The sequence below is a fragment of the Sorex araneus genome, chromosome 1 (assembly GCF_027595985.1).
Source record: "Sorex araneus isolate mSorAra2 chromosome 1, mSorAra2.pri, whole genome shotgun sequence".
Classification (NCBI taxonomy): Eukaryota; Metazoa; Chordata; class Mammalia; order Eulipotyphla; family Soricidae; genus Sorex; species Sorex araneus.
Genome location: NC_073302.1, coordinates 407,207,205 through 407,224,564, shown reverse-complemented (window position 1 = coordinate 407,224,564; position 17,360 = coordinate 407,207,205). Strand labels below are relative to the sequence as shown.

The 17,360-nt window shown below is 36.3% G+C and overlaps 1 protein-coding gene across 31 annotated transcripts in view; it reads left to right on the top strand.

Moving 5' to 3' along the window:
• Positions 1-17,360, top strand: part of NRCAM (neuronal cell adhesion molecule) — a 314,513-nt gene that overhangs the window by 288,418 nt on the left and 8,735 nt on the right. For 14 of the 31 annotated variants that reach the window (XM_055119198.1, XM_055119171.1, XM_055119164.1 and 11 more), the window contains 2 exons: positions 10,074-10,205; positions 11,204-11,282. In XM_055119198.1, coding sequence (XP_054975173.1) covers positions 10,074-10,205; positions 11,204-11,282 — 211 coding nt within the window. Of the gene's footprint in view, positions 1-4,063; positions 4,184-5,291; positions 5,445-10,073; positions 10,206-11,203; positions 11,283-14,865; positions 14,928-17,360 lie in introns of all 31 variants that reach the window. The other 17 variants (XM_055119016.1, XM_055119066.1, XM_055119045.1 and 14 more) reach the window with 3 other exon arrangements.

Here is a 17,360-nt window from a genome sequence, read left to right as displayed (position 1 = left end):
ATTTCTTATGATTGTACAGAAAAGGAAAAAATGTATCAAAAGAAGTTCATGGACCCCTAACATTTTCTTATGATTTCTTAGGATTGTACAGAATTTGTACACAAATGATTGTACAGAATATGATTTCTTATGATTGTACAGAAAAGGAAAGGTTTATAGCAATAAAAGTTCATGGATCTGTAACATCAAAATCTGATGAATTTTAGATTAAAAAGAAAATTATGTTTATATTTTAAGTTAAATTAAACCTTTACATATATTTTTTCTTTATATTGCAGCAGTACTATAAAATGCTAGACATTTTACCATGAAAAGACTTTAAATTGCTCAAGAATAATTTGTTATACCGGGTTTTCCATCTTTAAAAGTATTTCTTTTTTAACCTAAGAATGAATTCTATCCTTTTTAAAACAAAAAAAGTTCTTTCTCTGTACAGAATTTATATTCTCCCTGAAAGAGAAGGAAAACACTCTCTGTAATCTTTCAAGTTTTAATATCTCACATATTATTTATATATTTATTATAAACAACATGAGAGAGAGATAAATCATTGGAAGAAAATAATGATATTTGCTATATGAATTCAACCTCTAGTAATTTTAATTCTGGTCAAAAAGGGAAGAGATGCAAATGAGTTCACCTTTTCAATTTTTCATACAGATTTTAAGATATGTTAATGAATCCATGCTTTCAAATGTATAATTATGAAGGGACATTTTAAACTAAGATAGAAGACAGGGTAAATTTAAGTAAATTAGTATCCCCTACTAATTCTTCCTAATCATTCTCCTCGACATAATAGTTAAAAATGATATTTAGGAGTCACTAATTTTGATTCATACCTTTGTTCACTTAAAAACTGCCATTTTCTGTGTAAGAATTAGAGTGATTGGCTGCATTTATTCTAGGAATGTGTCCCTTTAAGTAGTTTATAGTGCTGGAGTCCTAGGAGATGTCAGTAAATACTTCTACAAAAATGAATCCAAAGGATAGAAATAATGAATTTGAGCTGTGAGACCCATTATTACTAATCACTAATGATTTTCCCATAACATTTTATTGTCTGTCTATACCAGTCATTGGTAATACACTTTGGAGGTGACTAATTGGGGTATAATAATGGGGAGAAACTAACTGGCCATTGAGGATCTGAGCATGGTTCTTGACCTGAACAGAAGACGGCTGTGATTAGTCACTGCTGAGCAGAGGAGGGCACAGGTGCTGGTGAGGACTCCTTTCCTGTTGTCAGACTGGCCAGGGTTGACTCTCGTGCTACCTGCTTAGGTCAGGAATGAAACTAATAGTGAAACTCTTAAGTATACTCGGGACTATCAAATAGTGAAGTAATAACTATTCTAATAACACTAATGAAAAGAAATAGCAATAAGCTTTATTTGGCTTTCAACAATAACAAAAGACTGTATACAAGGTTCTCTAAGTTCAACAGCTAATATCCTTCTGACATATCAACTTTACCAGATTTTTTTTTCTTTGCTTTTTGAGTCACACCCGGTGATGCACAGGGTCACTCCTGGCTTATGCACTCAGGAATCACTCCTTGCAGTGCTCAGGGGACCATATGGGATGCTGGGAATTGAGCCCAGGTCAGCTGCATGCAAGGCAAACACCCTACCCGCTGTACTATCGCTCCAGCCCCATCAGATTCTTTTTTTGTCAGGGGCTGGGGGCCACACTGAGAGCTGCTCAGGGCTTATTCCTGGCTCTGCACTCAGGGATTGGAGACCAAATGGGGTGCTGGGGATCAAACTTGGGTCGGCCATGTGCAAAGCAAGCACCCTACCCACTGTATTATCTCACTGACTAAAAGATGAAAGACTTGTATTTATTTTGGAGTTGTTATATGTTGGGGAGTGGCACACCTTTTGGAGCTATTTCTGGTTCTGTCCTCATGAGTGTCCCTTTGCAGTGTCCAGGCAACCATATATAGTGCTGAGATTAAACCATGGTTGGCCACATGCAAGTAAAGTGACCTAACCCCCTTGGTGACCCTTTCTGGTCCACCAACCTTTTTTTCAGGCACTGTGTCACAATAGTAAGACTGCTTCTGATATATTTACAATCTAATCAATAAAGCTAAAAAATAAATAGATGAGTAAAAGTAGCCACTACACTAGCAATTTGAGCAAAATGTTAGCTTAGCGTAAAGGGCTCAACAATTTTGCCAGACAGTATCAGGAAAAGCATCACAAAGAAAGTAAATTATGAACTGGTCTTGGAAAACCAAATAGAATTTTTGTCAGATGAATCAGATCTATACAGATTCTCAATAGAGAGCAGAAGCAGAGGCGTAGACATGAAGACCCACAGGATGTTTGGGCTATAGCTACGCTCCAAATTGTTGGAAGTGTTGAACACATGAGAAGGTGAATATTCACTGAGATTCACTGAGATGTGAATTCACTGAGATGTGAATCTGAGATGAGGTAGGTGAAGCCATATGTGAGTAATCCTTAATGGCCGTGACTATCTGGCTAAAGAGTTTATGTTTAGTGGAGGCAAAGGGAAGCCATTCCCATCTTAATTAGGGAAGTAACAGGGTCTGAGCTGTAGTGTAGGGGGCTAAGATGTAAGTAGCAGCACTGGTGGAATCTACAAAGAAACACTTAGAGGAGAGGGACTAGAGGGAACATCTGAGAAAGCCCAGATAAGAAATGGCACTAAGTCCCCTGGTCTGGCAAGTCACTGGTGCTCCACAAGTATTTGTTCAGTCCATCAGAAAGTAGATGATAGCAGAAAAGGGAGGAGAATGAGAATCTCTGTGATAAAAGTGGCCAAACATTTAAGTGTGTAATTTTCAGTGAAGCAGTTGAGTTAAGACTGAAAGGCTTGTTAGTCTCAGAGAGCAATTAATATCTCTTGGTGACTGTAGAAGTTCTTTCCTCAGTGCAAACATTTAGCACTATCTCATCTCCATAGTTTAAGGATTTAGGAATCTTAAGTTATTGCACTGTAATTTTTTCAAACAAGATTACACTGTGAACATTTAGCAGGTACAGTTTTCTTCTCCACCATGTGTCAAGCAAAATAGTTCTTATTCCTTTTATTTGCTCCATCTTCATTTTTGAAAAGTTGTATTTGGCAATTGTTTTTTCAGCTTCTTTTCTGTATACCCTAGTTATCCAAAATTTCTTTAACAGCCCTCACTAAGGTTCCCCAAACTCCTCAAATGAAAGATTCTTAAAGACTGTTGTATCTCAAAACAGTTCAGAAGCTGCTGTTGTCTGCTTCATTTTTGATTCTGGGTCATAGCTAGGAATCATGGGGGCATTTCTGACCCAGGAACCATTTTGGTACCAGAGCTCCAAACTGGAACTTGAGAATTCAAATTATGCCTCCAGCCCATTGAGCTGCCTTCCTGGCCTCAACAGCTGCTGTTCCAAGGAATATTCTTAATTATCCCAACACAAATTCTTTAAAGTTTTGCACTAAGATCATAAATAGAATTTAAAAGCAACTTCTTGCTGTTTTTTGAAGGGGGTGGGATCATTGGGACACAACCAGAGGTGCTCAGGGTTTACTTCTGGCTCTTCGAAGGGATCAGGGTTTACTTTGGGTGGTGCTCGGGGGACCGTATGTAGTGCCAGGGATTGAACCAGGATTGGCTTCATTGCAAAGCAAGCACTTTAACTCTCCAGGCCTGCTACTGGGTTTTACCTTGTAACTAAGAAATTCGGTGATCTAAACCCCCAGAATTAGCAATTTTTCTTCCCACCATTCATCAGTTAATGAATATTCTTACATTTTCTAGGACTGTACCTAATGACAATAGTTTACATTGCCCAGAACTCATTCATATATTAAGCATATCATAGAGCTCATTAATTTCAATACTGTTCTTCATTATTTCTGATTATTAATTTATTTCCTAATGCTATAGTTTAACAAATGAACGATGTTTCTGTAATTAAAGTGGAATTTGCACACTATCTAAATTTCATCAGTATTTATTTGCACAGTTTCAGAGTAATTAAATTTATTTTATATCTGTGTGTATGATGCTGCAATTTGAATGTTTATTTTTCTATTGTATATTTATTTTAAGCAGTAAATCCCAAGATCAGCAATCTTACTACTGCAGCTGCTGAGACCCATGCCAATATCAGTTGGGACTATGAGGGACCAGATCATGTGAACTTTTATATTGAATATGGTGTAGTTGGCAGTAAGAAACAATTTTGTTACCTGCTTTTTAATTCGGGGGATATGCTTTAAGAGATTAAAGACAGTTTTAAAGATTTGCTATGGATGATCTTGAGAAAATTATTTGATCCAATTAAATAAATTGGATTTATCTAAAAATTACAGTGAATTAACCAGCCAATGTCAATCATACAAAATGGGAATCTTTTTATGTTGTTAAAAGTAAGTAACAGGTTAAGTTCCGTGGCATGTGAATTTTCCTATAGTGATGCTTTAAGCTGTTGTTTAGCCATACTATGTAAGCGAGAGCAATAATGAATAATCGTATTTGTAAACAAGTAAGGAAGAAGGTTTATTTAGAATAAATCTTGAAATAGATGAGATAAATTGATTTGAAAGTAGTAATTTTGCCTATACCACCCAATAGAATTTTATCAAAAGCTGCAGAAAATTAACACTTTGAGGGAGAAAACATTGTATTTCCATCTTTAACTTATTCCCAAGCCAGGCACCCTACTTACATCCTGGCCAACTTGAATTATCAACAGATTGTGAAAATTCCATGTCCCATTCTTAATAAAGTAGACTCTGCATACAATAGACTGCGGTTAATAAATGTGACAAAATGTTGAATATGGTCCAACTCTATGGACTTTTGTCATGTAAATACAGATTTTTAGTTATTACTGTTCCTTTAGTTAAATCAGCATTCTGGAAAAGATAAACCTGTAAGTTGGATGAATTTTAAGACATCACAATTTATTAAAATCTCCCATCATTTTTTGTATGTATAACAGTTGTTTTCATAAGTATCACTAGGGAAACCCAACAGTTTCATAAGGCAAGATTCTGATAAAGTTCAGATAAATCTTCTATTAAGAAGATTTCATGCAGATGGGAATATGTAGAATTAATATGCAGTCTGGAAGTTTCACTTTGGGGACATTTTCATATTTTTTATTTTTTGTCTTATTTGCCTTTTGATTTATTTGACATGCATAGATAAATTATTAATGTGATGAATTTAAGCATCCTAAATTTTGTCTTTAGCGTGTATTTTCCTTTCTTAACACACTAACTTCTAGTTCTTTAAAATATTCAAATGTATTGTTTTTGCAAAATTTCCATAGGCAAAGAAGAATGGAGGAAAGAAATTGTAAATGGTTCTCGGAGCTTCTTTGGGTTAAAGGGTCTAATGCCAGGAACAGCATACAAAGTTCGAGTTGGTGCTGAGGGGGCCTCTGGTATTGTGAGTTCAGAGGATGTGTTTGAGACAGGCCCAGGTGAGGCATACCTCATGCATGCGCAGAGCTGAAGCTAACGAGCAGGAGCTGAGCTGTGGGTAGGGCCAGCGCCCAGTGGGCGGGACTTGGGGTTACTTATCTTGGATCAAATGAATTACAGGATTAAGAAAATTATCTTCTCACCATATTATTGCCAGAGTCTATTACAAAAATCATTATAAATGTGATTCTGACATTGTTTAATTCATTTATTTTTTACATCAGTTGTAGCTGTGAGCTTGCCCTCAGAGTTTTAGATGAATGTTTGGAATTATTGTGAATCTGAAATAACTTAGTGTTAAAATCATAAGTTTTTAGAGTCATACTGAACCCAATGGAACCCAAACAGCTGATGTAAATAGATTAAATTGGAGTAGAACAGAAAACTGTTCAATTTTTGTGTTTCATTATAATCACAAACAGAAAATTGTTCAATTTTTGTGTTTCAGTATAATCACAAATTTGCCATATTTATATTTTCATTGTTTAAGATTATGAAAGTACCTAAGTAAAAAGTAAATTTTCTAAAATAAAGCAGTTATATAAGATACAAGAATAGTTATATTTGCCACCAGATGGAAAATGACGCATGCTTACATTTAAAGAAGGGTTGTGTGGTATGTGTTCACTTGTTTCATCCATCCATCTTATATTTTACCACTTAATGGACTCTTAAGGAAATGTTGCATTTCTTGTAGAAACCATTAACAGAGCTTATTTTTTATCTTTCATAACCCAAGCATTATTATTTTTCATGTGTCAGAGTTTAGAAAATAAACAATCATTTGTTTAAAAAAGGTAATACTTAATAATTTCTAAGTATTCACATGCTAAAATTATAATGTTCAAAGAAAAAATTGCCTGTTGTTTCTTGTATTTTCATATTTGTTTGTGCAAAGTTTTAAGAAAATATGTGTTACATTTTAAAGATAATCATAGTATTCAAAACAATTCATAGAATTGTTTGCTCTTTCAAAACCAAAGTTCAGGTAGATATTATGTTCAGGAACAGCTAGAATGCAGTAATAGTAATAGCACTAGCATGAGTTAACCTCTGATCTGTACAAGCAAATGGACCTTCTGGCTTTTCTCATTTCATCCATACAACAGTCCTGCAATGTAGCTCTGTCAGTAACCCGAAAGGTGGAGCTCAGGTCATCCAGCTAAAACAGGAAGAGACTCTGCCTTCCAATATGGAAGGGAACCTTTCACCACACTGGAAATGCAGGGCCCCAGAGACCCACACCATAAGAGGAACAGGTTTTCTCAGAAATGACAGCTTCACTTAGCACTTGGTTGTGTGTCTCCAGCTAGTCTGAACCCCTAAAGGCACATGTCCTTTGAGCTTGCTACTTAGAGTTAGGTTCAATGCACAAAATCAAGTTGCAGCATTTTAATTTTTTGCATAACAAAAAGCAAACTCCTTGGAAAAGAAAATAATTTATTCTGTGATTTACCTGTAGTTGGCAGGAAGTTTAAGGTGAGTAGTTGTCAGGGGTGGGGGTTCTTGTGTGCCAGCCATGGAAGGTTAGGACAAAACGACCGCCAGTTTTTGCCAGCACCTCTTATATATATATAAATGTAACTATGAAAAAAAAGTATTAACTAAACCCTAGTGATCTTGGTTAACATATTGCTTCAGGAGCAACTCTTTTAGAGCTTCAGGAGAGACTCCAGTGTAAAAGCATGCATTGTGTTCCTCTGCTCTTGCTTCTCCTCTCCTCCACCCTAAGTTTTGAGACATGAGTGTCAGTTCTCTCTCTCTCTGTCTTTCTCTCTCTCTCCTCCCTCTCTCACTCTGCTCCTTCTCCTCTCTGCTCATTTCAGAGGCCTAGACCATCTCTGCTTATTTTATGAATCTTCTTAATACGCCTGTCTCTGCATTTTGTAGTCTGGACTGTTGAGATGTCATTTAAACATTTTTTTCCTATGGTATAGACTGAAAAACAAATCAAACAAGGCCAAGGTGATGTCCTGATGCTCACCATCTCATTGATACTCCTTTTGGACCTTACATTGTCACCCATGTCATCCTCTTCCTCTCTCATCTCTCTCCCCCAATTACAGTGTCTCTCTTTTTCTCATATTTCCGAGAAGGTGATAACAAGAGGGGAACCAGAGAGAATATCTGGCAGACTTAAGGCACAGGGGATTAAGACATTTGCCTTGCTAGTGGCCACCCCATTTGGATCTCTGGCACCCTGCACCACACATATTCCTCCGATCACTGTCTGGAGTGAGCCCTGAGCACAGAACCAGGAGCACACCTGAGTTCTGTTGGGAGTGACCCTAAAACAAAGACAAAAACATGCCAAGAACTGAAAGCAGATTTACTTTTACTGGCACTGACAAATTTTTACTCACTCGCCACTAAATTTGGTTGATAATCATTTCCACCTTTCTAAGCATTTCTAGCTACTCTAACTAAAGAGAACATTTTTTTCCATCATGAAGTACTCATAAATAGCATATAACAACTAGTCACAGTGCCTTCTGAGTTGATTAGATCATTCTAAGAACTCAAGAGCATTTTTTTCTCAAAGACAACCCAGAACATAGGTTATCCCTACTAAAGCAAGCAAAGTGATAATAGGAGACTGTAATTAAAGATAATCCCTAAAAAGCAAAGCAAGTTTTATTCCCCTGGTTTATTTTCTTTTTTTCATGCTCTTTACATTTATTTGTTTGAATCCCTACTTTCTGCATTACTCAAGTAATACTCGAATATAACTTGCTGGTAAAAGATTTCAGATAAGTGAAAATCTTCATTAACTTTTCTACCTGGTCCTAATACCCAGCTATGAAAACTCAGATGCCACAGTGATGCTTCCGGGGCTCAGCACAGAAAGCACACCTGTCAGTGACACAGTGTTTCTCTGAATTTCTGTAATGTCCATGATAGTAACTTATCGGGAAAAAAAGTAATTTTTAACTACAAAAGGAAAACTCAGGCTCAGGAAGAAATAGGCTTTGTTTTGTCTTTATTTGAGTGTGGGGTGATGCACCCTTGTGGCCACACCTGGGACTGTTTGAGTATCTATAGTTAGCGTAACTTTCAAGGGTCCTGGGAAGACTTCTGTCCTCTCACAGTCCTTTCTGGCCTTTAGGGCCCTTCTTACGTAACAGGCAGTCAAGCAAAGTTGTTGTTCTCACTCGAACTATGGTACATGTATGGAGAGGGGTCACCTCTACTCATGCTTCAGTGGTGTCTGCTTATAATTTACCTCAAAATCCCTCTAACAGAGGTGCTATTGAGGAAAGGCTATTGGCATTTGACTTATGTTCCAGATCATGTATTTTCACCTCGCATTTTATTTTTTTTATATGTACAGCTACATATATCTTCATATTCTTCTTCATGCTTGATGTTAAGCATATAATTTTTCTCCCCATATTTTGGAGGGGAAAAAGGGAATAAGATGCTATTTTTGCAACATATAGCAGAACTGGGATGTGCATAGTCATGCTTATTTCTGCATCTAGAGATCACATACACCTAACCCAGTCGTGTTAAATGTATTCAAAAGAACTTCAAATTGAAAGCATGATCTAGTCATGCTTGCGAAGGCAAAAGAAGAAAAACTTTTAACTTGATCATGGTCAAAAGAGAAATGAAAGGTCTTTGTAAAGAGGGATTCATATCAATTTATGAAAAAAATCCTTGTGGGCATGTCTAAATAGCCATTAATGCTGCACTTTGTCCCATTTGATTGACACTTTTGAATAATACCAGAAATGTTAATTCTTAGTTTTTTCTTAGGAGATTTGCATATTGTGACTGTGACTGAATAAGGATTTTCACATTTATTTACTAAAACAGAATAGCTAAAGACCTAAAGAATGCATATACATGTGAATGAGTATTTTCTCTTTAAACTGGTCACTTCTTCCAATATTTATTCCACTAATCAAGATAAATTTTAGATCTTTTGATGAACTCTAAACAGAATTGAATTTTGATCCTTTAATAATAAATAAGATTTTTCAGAAATTTCCAAGAGTCATTCAGAACCGACTCCTGTAAATGAGATGAATTTTTTAAAAAATCTAGTATTTTGGGTGCACATTGAGGTGTTTTATAAAAAATAATATAATTAGTTATTTTATATGGAAGGTTTCTTGTATGGAAGTTTTCTTTTTTAATAGAAGATTTCCAAGACACCTTTTTTAAATGACAGCATTATATTAGCCTCCCAAAGTGGTTTCTTTGAAGGAAAAATACTCCATTGAATATATACATTCTGTTCTGTTTAAAATTCAGTCTTATTTTCTTACATTGTACTTAATGTACAGTTTATTCTATGAGCAGTTAATGTTTCTACTTAGTTTTTGCACTGTGTTTTTACTGAAAATATAAAACTAAAATAACCACGAGCACAGTGTTTATTAAGGTGTGTTAGCATTTAATGGTAATTCACATTCAGATTTTTCTGTTTAATTTAATTAATGACAGTTTCTAGATTTTTTAGATGTTGAATTTTTGTATTTCTTATTTGATGACCACAAGATTTCATGTGTAACATATACAAAAGGTCATCTATATTGCAAGTTTTATTACAAGGAAATACAGTGGTTTTTATGATCCTATCCTCACCCCATTCCCACAAACACCATTCATTTGTTTTCCAGCAATGGCAAGTCGTCAAGTGGATATTGCAACTCAGGGCTGGTTCATCGGTCTCATGTGTGCCGTTGCTCTCCTTATCTTAATTTTGCTGATAGTTTGCTTCATCAGAAGAAACAAGGGTGGTAAATATCCAGGTAAGAAAGATTTAAATTTTCTAGGGGCTGGAGCGATAGCACAATGGGTAGGGTATTTGCCTTGCAGGCAACCAACCCGAGTTCGAATCCCAGCATCCCATATGGTCCCCTGAACACCGCCAGGAGTAATTCCTGAGTGCAGAGCCAGGAGTAACCCCTGAGCATTGCCAGATGTGACCCAAAAAGCAAAAAAAAAAAAAATAGATTTAAATTTTCTTATAATGTTGTGTAATTAGCCATTTAATTAAAAAGAAACCAGGAGGACAATTGTGTAGACTCCAATGTGCGTCTTCCCAGAGCCATAGAGTTTCGTTGTTGTTGTTGTTGTTGTTGTTGAAACTGTATTTGATCCCTACTTATGTAATGGCAACCGAATCATGTCAAATATTGGAATGCATTTAGAGAAATAAAATTAATTTGTTGCCTGAAGATATGAGTGACTCTGTATCATTAGGCTCCAAGTAAATTATTATGAGTCTGGAAACAGACTAAAATCAACCAGCCAAGGAGAAAGTTCATAAAGTTTTCTCACAGGAAGTGTGACCGTGCTACTATGATATATGACATGCTTTCCATAGATGACTAATGTTTTATTCAGTGTAGTTAGTTTATGTTTTCTTTGGCCGTTTTCTCTTCAATGACAAGGAAAATTTGCAAAAGAACAGAAGTGCAACATGAATAACCTGCATATAGAAAACAAATAGGGAATAGACAAGAAACCTTAGAAATCTAAGATTTTTTTTTTCTTCATCAGGTAAGAGACTTGTATCAGAATGCTTACATGAAGTCAGTTTTGTATGTAGATAAATGTTCATTCTATTTCATTGCCTAGGAGTGATTATAAAATCAAAACACATGATGTGTGGTTATGTCAGAGAACTGGATTTATGGCATCGACAATGTAGAGAATTATTCTCTACTGCTGTATTTCTAAAAGACTGCAACTTTTAAATAAGGGAACTCAGGAGCATAAATAATTATTTCAATTAAAATTTTAGTTAAAGAAAAGGAAGATGCTCATGCGGATCCTGAAATCCAGCCCATGAAGGAAGATGATGGCACTTTTGGAGAATACAGGTGAGCCCCGGCTTCTCCAGCCCTCGCTTCCCTCCCAGGCATTGTCTGTGCACTCACTCTCCCTAGAATCGAATTCTGCCAGGAACATGCTCTACCCGGCATTTTACATATTCCTGAAATACTCATTTAGATGTGATTTTTTTTTTGCCTAAAGCTTTACACATTCTTCCTTGTTAAAAAAAAAGTCTTACTTTTCATTATAAAATAAGTGTCACCCTGAGAATCACTAGACTAGAGTAGACCAGGTAATCCCTGATACCACAGGACCTTAGCACTGCATCACTGCTGCCAAGTATTGCTAAGAGGGGACCCAGCACTCCTGAGCACTGCCTGAGAGGCCCCCCAAATTAAGATAAATTTCTGTCTTAGTTGTAGGTTTACAGACAGAATCTCATGTTTTTCATAGTCTTTGCTGTATTGATCAACCTAGCAAAATTGGTATACTACAGTAAAAGCTAAAAGAACAATAAAACCTCTAGAAAATATACATTGTCAAACTAGATGTGTCATTTTGTTAGTCTTTTAAGAAAACCAACATTTCTCTTTTCAGTTTTGGATATGAAGCTAGTTTTTCTTAAACAAAATACTACATCCCTTGCTCACTAATTGTGAAATGATACGCAGCCTGTTTCAGAAGCTGATAAATATTAATAAATATCACATCTCTCAAGACAGTGTGATATTTAGTAATACATACTTAATAAGACAATGCTTTCATAATACATATTTGGCTTGATTCCACCATTAAGGACAGAGTTTGACCCAATTTATGTTGTGCTATGTAGTAATAAAGAGGAGAGGAGAAAAGAGGAACAGAGAAAGGAAGGGAGGGGAGTAGAAGAGTAGAGGAGAGAGGAAGGAGGAATTGAAAGAAAGAGGAAAGGAAGGAAGGCAGGCCTTACTTTAATATCTTTAAACAAAGTTTTTTGTTTTTGTTTTTGTTTTTTTGCAGGGGTAGGGTTAGGATTGGGGGGTGATCTCACAAGCAGTGCTCAAAAGACCCAGGGAGCATTTCCAGTGATTTTAGCCAATTATAGGGCTCAAAGGTGTGCTGCAGTTCAACCTCTGTGGTGCCAGAGAAAACTGAGGTCATCTCTGTAATGCTCAGGGGACCATGTTGAGTGAGGGATTACACTAAAGTTAGGCACATGTGGGGCAGTATTATCTCTCCAGCCCCTAAACAAAGATATTCTTATTTAGGTATATTAGGTCTTTTTAATAGAAACTGAATAATTATTTCATATATGTTTAGAGACATAAACTAAATATTTATTAGTTTTTAAATATTAGGACTTTGGTGTACTAAAAGAATATTTTAGGGGCTAGGGATGTGGCTCAGCAGTAGAGAACTTGCCTCATACATGTAAGGTCCTAGATTCAATCCCCGGCACCACACATACACACACACACAAAGTTGTGTTTAAGAAAAAGAATATTTTATTCATAAAGCACTTTTATACCTTGTTTTTTCCTTATGTAAACCTCTTGATGATATAAAATAGTTTTAAAACTATGCACCAAATCATGCTGATCCTTTTCTTCCCAGAAGTAAAGACTTTTAGGTGCAGTAAACTATTGTACTATTTTGACTTCCAGATTACATTTATAAATAAAATATTTGTGTCAATTTTTTCACCTGTTTCTAGAGCTCATTTTTAATATTAACATGTCAGTATTAGGAGGGGTGAAGTAATGTAGAAAAAAAAGAGTAGAAAACAGAACAAATTGGAGAAAAAGCATTTAATGTTGACAAAATTAATTTTATACCAGTTTCCATGCAATGCAAGTTTTGCTTGTATCTTAGCATCTAAGCGTTTACATTCTGATCCCTTCAACAGAAATAATTACATTTTCTAAAACTTCAGAATTTATCTCATGATGCAGAAAAAAAATGTCTGGTAAGGATTATCTTGATGTCAGAAGTCGACTCTGGGACCAAAAGTGTGTGCAACCTCATGCAACACCCACACTCAGACCACTGGAAGGTTTTCATTACATCTTAGAGCAACCCACAGATGGGCATTTGCATCAGATCAGCTGATATTCTGGCTGATTTCATTCATTCTTCTATACATTATTTCTATAAAGCAGATGAGCTCATAATTACTAAATAAGTTCTTATTTTCAGAGTTCTCTAGGCGAGAATTTCACATCAATGCACATGTCACTTCCATGTTTATTGTAATGAAGATAAATTTAGTCTAACTTGGAGATGATGGATTTGCATGAATTGAAAATATATCATTGTACTTCATACATTCTTCACCTGTGACGGATTTCTATTATGTCACCACACTTAAATGAATCTGGCAATGTACTGCTCACCTTGTGGGTTTCAAATGCCAACTTGCTATTACAGTGATGTGAAAGTGTGTAATGTCACTTCCTCGGAGCAATTATGCTGCCTGGTTTGACACTGGTTGATTGACATTGGCATGAAAAAGCTTGGAATTAAGAGAATATTTGTTTTACTGCCAGCTGAGCCATTTCCCTTGATTCCTTTTAATGTGGCAACTAATTTATCTAAGCCTTACTTTTTTTTCATCTATAAGATAATAAAGTTGTTCATGTGTTAGGTGGTTTCTGAAAGTTTCTAGTTCTCTTATTTGTGTGCTCCTCTTTTTCTACTAACAACCTTTAATGTGATTTTGGGCTGTAGAGCAGTATATAGCAAGTATTTGTTTACTGACTTCATTGTCACTGTATTTACATTCATTTGATCCTGTTTCTTTGTCTTAGTGTTAAATCATGTGTGATCTGTCTGTGAAGCATTTTCACATGCTTTCTCTAGCTTATGTTTTATCAGAAGAGAATGAATTTTTTTTCTTGAGTCTAGTGAGAACAAACCCATTGGTTTATGTGTGAAGAAAAAAATCACTTGTCATACAAGTAATTACATTGATTTTGAGATGCCAAGGGAAACAAGCTTCTGATGGGTGTCTAAACTTGAAACACAACCCAGTGATTTCTTTAAAAAAATTGAAGTTGAACATTCGTAAGGACAGTTCCACAAGTGAGCTCTCATCCCCAAATACTCCACCTACCTTTGCTGTACATCTGACTTTATCCTGTGATTTCCTGACACTACCTCAGAATTTTTTCCCTTTGGTTTCTTTTCTATTTTAAAAAGAAAAGCTTTAGTTTTCTTGATGTCAACATTAATGAAAATGGTTCCAACTGTTTATTACAGAATCGTTAAAAAATAGATAAATAACAGTATATTTAAGTGTCATTCTCTCTAAATCACGAGGGTTCCTTTCTCTGCTTTGCACCTTCTGGAAATTTTGAGCTCTGCCTTGCCTTATTATTCTAATTCTTTCTTATCCTGAATATTAATTAATACGTGAATCCTAAATTTTGGATAGTGTCCAGATGTAAATTGTTTATGATTTACTCATTCTCATGCTCTGAAAGAGAGAATGTTTCCTAGTGCAAAGAGAGATAGAACCACAATGACCAAATTTGACAGTTTTTTTTTTTGCATTCTGTAACCCTTTGCCCTCACTCCAACATCCCCTCCCCCAAGCAGTTACCCTGTGGTGGAAGCCTGCAGCTTTCTTTGTTTGTTTCTTTAATTATACAGACAGTAGGATCTGCATCCTTACTAGCATATAGAAAAATCAGAGAAACAATGCAACCAACTGTGTAAGTATTTTTTATTTATTCTTTAGATCCATATTTCTAAAAAAAATTCTAGGAAAAAAAACTATGACCATAATACTTGAAATCATAGCAGAAACAGAAGTTCGTAGCACAGGAATTATATAATTTGAGTGAATCCGCTCCTGTTGCAAGCATGTTAGCCCAGCCCCTCAGACTGTTGCTTGGGCAGAATAATGATGATCTTTACGGAAAGGTGTTTGGAAAGTGGGTCATGAATGTCAATTAAACTATAGCAGGGTTTAGTTATATAAAAATGGTGACCACGGGAAGTGGTGACCATAGAAAAATTAGATCAGTTGATCAAATATTTATCTATTGTTGCTGAATTGTACTCCATAGGCATTTAATAGTAGCATGTTGTGTGTATAATCCTGAATGAAGCTGAAAAAATTGAACCCCATAAGATTCATCCTTAAGTACAAGAAAGACTGTGTTCCAATGCTTTGTCTATCTGACATAATAAAATTAAGACAGAATAAAAATGTTTTAATGTTAGAATCCCAAAGGATTTCTTAATGCCCACTGTTTCTTCCATTGTTATTTTATGATGTTATTTTAAATTCATCCACCATTTATTGAGTGCTTACTGTTTGCCAGGCTGTAAGCCTATTAAAACCATTACAGGAGCCAGAGAGAAAGAGTATAGTCTAAGAGTGCTTGCCTTGCAAGTGGCCAAACCCAGTTTGATCTCTGACACCACATATGGTTCCCCAAAAAAGAAGTGATCCCTGAGTTTAGAACCAGGGATCTAAACGCTGAGTGAGCTCTGAGCACTGCCAGGTGTGGCCAAAAAATAAATCAATCAGATCCCTTCCCCCCGAAAATACAATATTATCCCATTAAGTTTGTAAATAGTGGGGGATCTAGGGACATAAAAGAACTACTTGAGCAAAGTGTAAAAGAGGCTCCAATTTGGTGCTACAAAAGAGCTATACTTTGGTGCTAAGGAAAGGCCACTGAGAAGTGAATGTATATCCCAGAGGAAGAAATTTATGATAATCTCAGAGGTGTTTTGATATTGTAAACATTTCTTTTCAATTGCACAAGAATCTTTATTCATGGATGTAAGTTTTAAAAGTACATTTTGTAATACCTGGTAATAGAGGTGGATGACTCAGCAGCTAAACGCACCAGCCTTGCAAGCCTAAACTCATGAATTGCAGCAGAAGTGTCTGCTCTGACCCTCAGCCCGGTGCGCGTGCAAGCACTGAGGCCAGGAGTGCCCCCTTCAACCAACATGTGTGTGAGCACCTCAGAGGTCCCTGTGTTGGCTGCAGCCAGAAAGTGTGCAGGCATTCCAGCTCACGTGAGCACGCCACGCCCCCCGGTGGACAAACACAACAACTACGCAAAAATAAAAGTGCGTAGTTCTCAGTAAGCACCACAACTCACTGAGAGCTGCATATCTGGTGCTGATCTTTGCAATAACAGCAGCACAGGGAGGATAATAGAGGTGCATATACATTTTGTAGACACATATGTAAATACCAGGTTTATTGCTTATTTTTGATATTTTTAATCTCTGACATTATAGGCTAACACTTCTTGTTTTAAAGATGGGAACTTTTAAGACTTTGAATTTGACAATTTTTAAATCATCTTTTCAAATTTTGTTTCCTCTCACTTGGGAAGCAGTCCTTTAATACTTAAACTTGATCAAGCCTTTGCCTGGGAGCAATGTGGAAAGCAACTTATTTAATCTTTTCATGATACAATTCATTTTTGAGGTTTCCAGTGTGATGCAAATCCATCTGAAAATCTTGCTGGAGCCACATCTGTTCAAATTATGTCCATCATCTGACCTCTTTTTACCACCCCCAGTATTCCACTGAAACCCAAATTGCAGTTTTCTCACTCTTAGATTGTTGCAGTAGTGCACTTGCCTCATCAATTAGCGGTTAGCAAATTTCTTCTATAAAGGGCCCAATAGGAAATATTTTATCCTTTATAGGCCACATGGTCTCTGCTGCAGCTCTGCACTTCTGCTGCTGTAGCACTAAATCAGCCATAAAGAACTTGTAATCAATGGGTGTGGCCCAAATTTACTATTGTTTACAAATTCTTATTCTTTAATTTAGAATATTTTCAGCACAGATGACTACAGTGCTCAGGGCTTACTCCTGGCTCTGTGCTCCGGGACCTCTCCTGGTAGGCCTGGGAGGACCATATGCTATTCTGGAAATAGAACCATATGCCACAGGGCCAGTCATATGCAAGGCAAGTAAGTGCCTTAACTATCTCTATAGCCTGACTAATTCTTTTAAAATATAAGCCAGAAAGAGATAATACTAACGCACAAAATTCAACAAGAACCCCACATCAAAAAATGGATGGAAGAGCTAAAGAAAATTTTTCTTGAAAAAAGCTGCCCAAGGGCTGGAGTGATAGCACAGCGGGAGGGGCATTTGCCTTGCA